This window comes from Polyodon spathula, chromosome 2 (genome assembly GCF_017654505.1).
Source record: "Polyodon spathula isolate WHYD16114869_AA chromosome 2, ASM1765450v1, whole genome shotgun sequence".
Lineage (NCBI taxonomy): Eukaryota > Metazoa > Chordata > Actinopteri > Acipenseriformes > Polyodontidae > Polyodon > Polyodon spathula.
Genome location: NC_054535.1, coordinates 51,856,980 through 51,864,427, shown reverse-complemented (window position 1 = coordinate 51,864,427; position 7,448 = coordinate 51,856,980). Strand labels below are relative to the sequence as shown.

Below are 7,448 nucleotides of genomic sequence, written 5' to 3'. Positions count from 1 at the left end.
GAAATTTTTTATTTTGAAACAGAACTGAAAAGTGTCTCCTCCTCTGGAGGAATTCTCTGTAAACGTGAATTAATTACAGCCACAAAGCAAGAACTGACTAGAGGCTTCATAAAGTGCATTTAAAAGGCTTTTGAGCCTGGTGTCTTTTAGGGATTCTTTACCCCACATAACCGATTGTAATGTCAAACATTTAAACGGATGTGAAAAACCATACAAATGTAGTACTCCCTTGACATGCAACAGAGATAAAATTATTGGATTTAACACAAATACATCCAGTTGGTTACAGACTGCACACACACACACACACACACACACACACAATAGCTTTGATCATTCCAGGGACACTCAGAGTAAAAGTGAAGAGGCGAGAAAAGAAAAAGCACAAAACTGTGACTCATTTGCCTCCATTTATACAAAACCACGGTTTCAATTGTCTTCGCTTTCTTATAATGCAGTTTAACCAATAGATATCTAAGAATATTAGATTTGTCATTAAACTTTAAACCACAGTTGTGATGGAAACAAATGGGGAATGTTTAAACAATAGCTGAATGGTAACAGTTTATACTTAACCCGACTTATCTGTTTAAAGCACATCATTTTAAACCAGCAGTGGCTGGTATTTTCCCTCCCTCATTGGCTTCCTATTCTCTCCATTACACAGACGTCACAAGAGATCTACAGATACTGGGACAAGTAAGGCATTTGTGCCTGATTTCCACAGCGCATTATTCCCACCAAGGTCAAGAGTCACTTGCTCCATCACCTTGTCAGAACGTGGGATCAAAAGCTCTGAACAGCGCCTCCAATTCATCACTTAAGACTTTACAGCCCCTTCTCCTTGGACTAAGCAACTCATTCTCCTTTGTCTTTGCTGCAGCATCAGTATTTTACATATCAAAGATGAAACTCTTAAGTTTCGCTGCATTTTTCTCTTTTTTGGCCACAAGGAACGCCTTTTGTGTGTCTCTTCAAACTGAAGTCACAATCCTCACTTTGGCAGACAAAGCCTGCTTGAACCGTCTCTTCAGGTCTTGCATGTTGGGGGATTTTGGCCTGGGAATGAGGGAAGACCTCCTCTTTTCTGTGTTAACGGGAGCCTGCTGCTTGCCGATTTCTTTGCACAGCACGTGGAAGGCGTTGTAAATGTCATTATAGTTCTCGCTGGCAGACACCTCATAGAAGGTGCAGCCCAGCATGTTACCGAGTTTCTGTCCATGATGTGGCTCCACCTGCTTGACGTGCAGGAGGTCTGCCTTGTTTGCCACAATGATGATGGGAATTCTGCTGTCTGCATGTGTGCGGCGGACCTGCTGGTGGAGGTGGCTTATTATTTCAAAGCTTTTACAGTCTGTGATGGAGTAGACCAGCACCATAGCATCTGCCCACTGAATGGATCTCTTCACCTGTTCGTTGCAGTTCAGATTTTGTCCATTGACCTGAGGAAGAGCGGGATATAATCTTAAACGACTTTTATTCAATATTAAACTGCTGACTGAAAAAAATGTGAGTTCTCCTTCTACAGTTTATAACCACCTTGCTTGCTAATACAATTGAGCAGTGTTGTGACAACCAGTAAAATGCAGCAATTCAGCAAAAAGCCAATCTGAACAGACACAAGTCAAGTATAATGTGCTGCAGACTCAGACACCCATTGCACAGAATGAGACACTGGCTGGCTAGACAGGAAGACTTTGTCTTTTAAGTAAAAAATGTTTTAAAAAGTGGTTTGGATTACTGCCCGGTTCAGGAAATGGAGATCTAAGCCTGGCTGACTAGAGAATCTGCAACCGTCCTCAGAAGATGTGGTTGTGAGTATTTTATAGTTTCAGTATTCCAAATGAAGAATTAAAGATGAATGACAAACTAGTGTTTTCTATCTTTTAAATAAAGCAATTCATTGCTGTTTCCTGATTTCTAATTGCACTATTTTTGTTTTTCCTTGCTGCGAGTCAATACATCTGAAAAACATAATGTGTGTTGTATTGTAGACACATTTTGAGAATCAGACTGCATCCAAATCGACTTCATTATAATGACTAGTTTATGGTGTTTGCTCCTTGCTGGTCTCGTAAAGGTGAAAGAACATCCATACTCAGCATGTGACCAACAAATTCTTAAGTTAATAGTCCCAAGTATTCAAATGCAACAAGGCAGTTACAATAGCTGACCTTTAAAACAAAAAGGAGGGGGCTGGTGGTATGTGACCATGACAAGCATCTGGTTTAAGAGCCAGACTGGCTCAGCAATATGTTTTTGCTGCTTTCAGCTTTGTTACTGTGTAGCTAGTCTGCCCGCTTATATCCTTGGCTGAGTCAAATAATCTATTATACAGTATATTGCTTAATCTGGTATAGAATCTCACCTGGACACCTGGTGTATCTTGGACCTGAATTGCGACTTGTTCGCCATCAATCTGGATTTGTCTAGAGTACAAAGTACCTGTTAATAAAAATAAATAAATAAATAATCACAACTCAGATACCAGAAATGTAAATGCTTTTATTAAAGCATTCTTCTGCAATATCAATGTGATGCTTACCTGCGTTCCTCTCATAATCCCCGATGAACCTCCTGGTCAGGAATCTCACCACCAGAGCTGCCATAAACAAATATCAACAGGTTAGCTGGGTCTTGTCTGGCACTTTGACTCCCTGATCTAGTTACAGATCTCAGCAGAAGAGTTGGACAGTAATACTGATAATAACAGTTTGTACAAGATACGCTAACAGCTTCGGAATCCCATACAAACGATAATACCCCATTCAAAAGGTGCTGACTTTTGCAAACCGGAATCCGAGTTAATGTTTAATACGTTACTGAGAAAATGTAAAAACCGGATATAACATTAATTCAAAGTGTGAACAAACACAAGTGTATAGAAGCAGCGACATCAAAATGTGTAAGGTACATATTTTATACAACGTTTAATAAAACGAGTTAATATTTGGCTAAACGCTACCTTGTTCGATTTGCTAGAATACACCGCAATGACAATTAAAATGCTTACCTGTTTTTCCAACTCCGCTCCCACCGACAACGGCTATTTTAATCACCCTTCCAGAAGGGCATTCGGTTGCAGGGTACTCCGTAATAGTAGACATGTTTTGGATAAGACGCATCTTCATAAGGACTTAAAGGAGAAAAATAAAGTACTTCAGCAATCCTGTATCACACGCGGGCTCCAAGTGATGTTTCTTAACCGAGTATGGCCAGATTATGTCATGTACATGTATATAAATGCCTCTGGTTCGGTACAATCAATGATCGTGCTAGTCCAGTTTATATTATACTGTACAAATTCCCTCTACTGTCTCTATCAATGCTCTCTGTTCCTGCAGTGGCTCTGGCAGGTTTTATAGCGCTCCCGAGCTGCTTGCAGCTCATTGGCAGCCGCGTGCAACTATCCCTCCGCCTTCCTACGTATTGTCGTGGAATTGAATACCAAACAAAAGGACAATAAGAGATAGAAACAGGTGGGCATAGGAAACGTGGATTAAAAAAATAAGCCATTCACTGAGGTGGGAGCGTTTACGTTACTTCAAGTAAAAACAAGGATCAGGTTAGATGTTCTTATCTGTTATTTGCACTTAGTTTTAGTTAGTGACCGGGGTTGGTTTCACATTGTAGGCAGTGATAGATATGTTATTTTTACATGCGTTTTACAGAAACAAAAATAAATAAATAAATAAATAAATAAATAAATAAATAGTAATAATTCTGTAGAGTCGATACAGGGCGGTTGGACGACTGTGCTAGTAACATACAAAGAGCTGTTATGTTTAATATAAATATTTTGGTTAAATGTGTCAGTTGTGAAGTAATTGTGCATCTGTTTTTTATGTATATACCCTTATTACAAAATGGTATAATTCTATAACTTTTTTAGTTTTTATTTAAGGGGATCAGCGTTTCTATAATTATAACAGAGCTTGGTTCACAGTGACCTGGGTGTTCAATCCTGCACATGTGGAGTCAGACTGATGTTCTTGGAGCATCAGGCCATTGGTTCAGATAAATAAAGCCACGTTGTTGTTGTTGCTGCTGTTTTAATTTAATGTAAAAATATCACAAAAACAAAAAACATTTCCAGTTCCAATAAGGTATTGTTCCTGTTCAATGATAACATAAATAATGTATGATATTGGCTTATATGTCTCCATCCAGAAAATACTGCACTGTACTTTATTCTTGTTTTGTAATTCATTTGAACTGTATTGAGGATTTTAAACATTGCTTGCCTGTATGAATGTCACTTATTAGCCAGATTGTAGCTGGTAAATAAGATTACAGTGCATTATAAGGTAATGTCTTAGTATTATCTTATAAATTAAGTTATTATAATTTTAAATGTTAGCGGTAGATGAAACCATATTAATGTGGTCATAGTCCAATGTATATACATCCATGCCATAGTTTAGCTTCACAGCCTTCACATTTTGTAGCAGAAAAAATTATATTTGGCATGTTTATGTATTGATATCTTTTGTTGACACAAAAAAGATAACTTTCTTTTCAAGTGCCAAATGCTTGAAGTTCAAAATCTGGTTCTAAAGTGAATCTTTCTGTATTAATTTCATTTGTCTTTGGAATATTTGGCGGCCATACCTTTTGTTATTGTAGTCTGGAATGTATATTTGATAAGAGATATGATGACAGGCTCCTGCTGCAGTATTAAATTAATGTGTTTCATTTGCCACAGACAGGTCCCTGCTAGCTACAGCCATCACTCAGGCATGCCATGCAATAATATTAAAGTGTGGAATGAATTAAAATTCAAGAAACATTAGTACAAATACATATTACTCTTGACTCATTTGTACACATGAACATGTAGAAAAAATCAAAACGCACACAATGATTTACAAAACCTAATTGTGTGCTTAAATGATTCAGTATACATGCCTAGGTAGTTGTATACCTAAAATGTATGCCAAAATATGTGCTTTTAACACTTCATCAAAGCTTCTTCATGTAAGGTATAATTTCCATTAAGGTGATAAGAAGCTAAGTCAAGCAGACAAATGTTTCATTTTCTTCACATTCCCAAAACATATGCATTAGAGGTCCTTGACAGGAGGATTTTTTGTAGGTTGATGATCATTACTGTGGTGGGGAATATAAAGAAAGACTTTTGGGTGAGAGGAGTAAGCAGTCAATGAGGAGAACAACCACATCGCCAGATGAAAATAGAATGTTTCTCCTCTCACGAAAGACAGGGAGCAGTTTTGGCAAATGAGTGGAAGTGGGAGGTGGTACAGTGCCAAGAATTTCTGCATTTTCAGCAAAGAAAGCAGAAAGGACAGTTAATTTGCTACATTAAACACAATATGAACTAATAAATAACATTTAATAACAATGTCTTTGAATATAAGCTGTATTTTAGCTGTACTCTAAAATATAATTTATTGGTATCTATTTACTGCATTATTCCATATAATTTGGCATTTTCAGCCATATTTAAAATATGGGTTTATTAGGTAACAACTAAGTGTATTTTACAGTACAAAACTAAAGGACGGGAACGCAAGCATATCCTTTTTTAATTAAATACAATTTGTATAACAGAAGTAGTGTTTTTTTGTTTGTTTGTTTGTTTGTTTTGTGTGTATTCTAGCTAAGTCAGTGTAGAACAGAGTGGTTTATGTGTTTTGAAATATCCAAGCTAGTGTATATTTTATGTGAGAAAGGCATGAGTATTAAAAGTAAACAATCTAAATATGACTCGTTCCTGTTGCAGTACATAACAATGCTGTCTACTTATAGCTACTGCCATTCCAAAAATAACTTAAACCCATTTGGTTCTCAGAGGAGTGCCTAAATCCCAGCAGCTCAAAGGCTGAAATGCAGGAAAATCAATAAAGAGAAAACAGTGATGAAGCCTTTATTATTGTATTTGAACCGTCAATCTACGAGTCACCCCTCCAACTTGTGAGGCACATCCGGGTGTTTAAATTGTTAGATTTCTATTTCGAAGTTGTAGTCAAGAATCACTTTCAATTTAAAACCCATTGTCCCCTAGACTCATTAGTTCTGTAACCCTCCCTCGCATTCATTGTTTCCTGTAAACGGGAGAACCTGACAAACAGCTTTACTCTCACTGTGAATAGAATTGTTGTCTATATTGTTTATTATTAAATTGACATTTTCACAAATATTTATATGAAATGTTAAATGCCATATTAGGTGCAAGAATGAAGCCACAGTGTTTGCAATACGTGACAAGGGATCTTCATAAATGTTTTTTTTTAAATATCACTACTTTGTAATTAAAACCACATGGCCACTTTTCCAATGCAGAAAAAAAAAAACAGTGTGCCATTAAGAAGCAGTACAGAATTCCTGAAATGCCAAAAGAGAAAGGGTCATTTCCTTTCCTTATGGAAAATGTCATGTTACTTCCAAGAGTGGATCTCAGTTAAGCTTCCATTCCACTAGACTTCCAGTTCTCCTTTCATCTCCTGCCACTTTCAGAGTGCTTGTTCTGTTATAATTTCCTGTAGAAAGGCTTCATAAACAGATGTATATAAATCCATGGAAATTATTGAGTGATGAGATTTACAATTTGAAAATACAGTAGCAAGAATTATATCCTCCGTTAACACTGCACAGTAGTCTTAATAAATGCACGTCACAAAGAGGGTTTCACTGACAGCAGCCAGAGCAGAGCAGCACATAACTAACACTTTTTTAGACACTAAAACATTTGTCACATAGTAGCTGAAACTAGAGGATGCATCAAGTGTACTTGGAGATAGCTGTCTCCCTAGCTAGTATAAAATCCTGGACTTTGTCACAGATTATAGCCACTCAGAACACTGTTAGCTCCTTATACACTTGATGGCCATGTATTTATCACCTAAGCATAAAGTGGAATCTCTTAGTTGTGTATCCTGGAGAAATATGTTGATAAATACATCTAAAATAATTAAAATGTGGCATCCACAAAGTTCACCAAAAGGTCTGCTGCAATGTACATTAATGATTTAGATTCTGGTATAGTAAGCAAACTTGTTAAATTTGCAGCTGACACAAAAATAGGAGGAGTGGCAAACACTGTTGCAGCAGCAAAGGTCATTCAAAATGATCTAGACAGGGTTCAGAACTGGGCAGACACATGGCAAATGACATTTATTAGAGAAAAGTGTAAGGTACTGCACGCAGGAAATAAAAATGTGCATTATAAATATCACATGGGAGATACTGAAATTAAAGAAGGAATCTATGAAAAAGACCTAGAAGTTTTTGTTGACTCAGAAATGTCTTCATCTAGACAATGTGGGGAAGCTATAAAAGGCCAACAAGATGCTCGGATACATTGTGAAAAGTGTTGAATTTAAATCAAGGGAAGTAATGTTAAAACTGTACAATGCATTAGTAAGACCTCATCTTGAATATTGTGTTCAGTTCTGGTCACCTCGCTACAAAAAGGATATTGCTGCTCT

At 37.0% G+C, this 7,448-nt stretch overlaps 1 protein-coding gene across 1 annotated transcript; it reads right to left on the bottom strand.

Moving 5' to 3' along the window:
* Window positions 1-3,371, bottom strand: rasl11b (RAS-like, family 11, member B). The gene is made up of 4 exons (XM_041224918.1): window positions 3,014-3,371; window positions 2,546-2,602; window positions 2,369-2,445; window positions 1-1,442 (listed from the first exon to the last, which is right to left on the bottom strand). The coding sequence occupies exons 1-4, from the start codon at window positions 3,129-3,131 to the stop codon at window positions 975-977; spliced, it is 720 nt and encodes a 239-aa protein (XP_041080852.1). The 5' UTR covers window positions 3,132-3,371; the 3' UTR covers window positions 1-974.
* Between the last annotated feature and the right edge of the window lie 4,077 nt (window positions 3,372-7,448).

What these genes read in the sequence shown, in the direction of transcription:
- rasl11b (XM_041224918.1), bottom strand. Translation starts at nt 3,131, where the DNA reads ATGAAGATGCGTCTTATCCAAAACATGTCTACTATTACGGAGTACCCT. An exon ending in GGATTATGAGAGGAACGCAG is followed by an intron (nt 2,446 to 2,545) that starts GTAAGCATCACA and finishes TTTTATTAACAG; the next exon opens with GTACTTTGTACTCTAGACAA. An exon ending in AAGATACACCAGGTGTCCAG is followed by an intron (nt 1,443 to 2,368) that starts GTGAGATTCTAT and finishes GCTCTTCCTCAG; the next exon opens with GTCAATGGACAAAATCTGAA.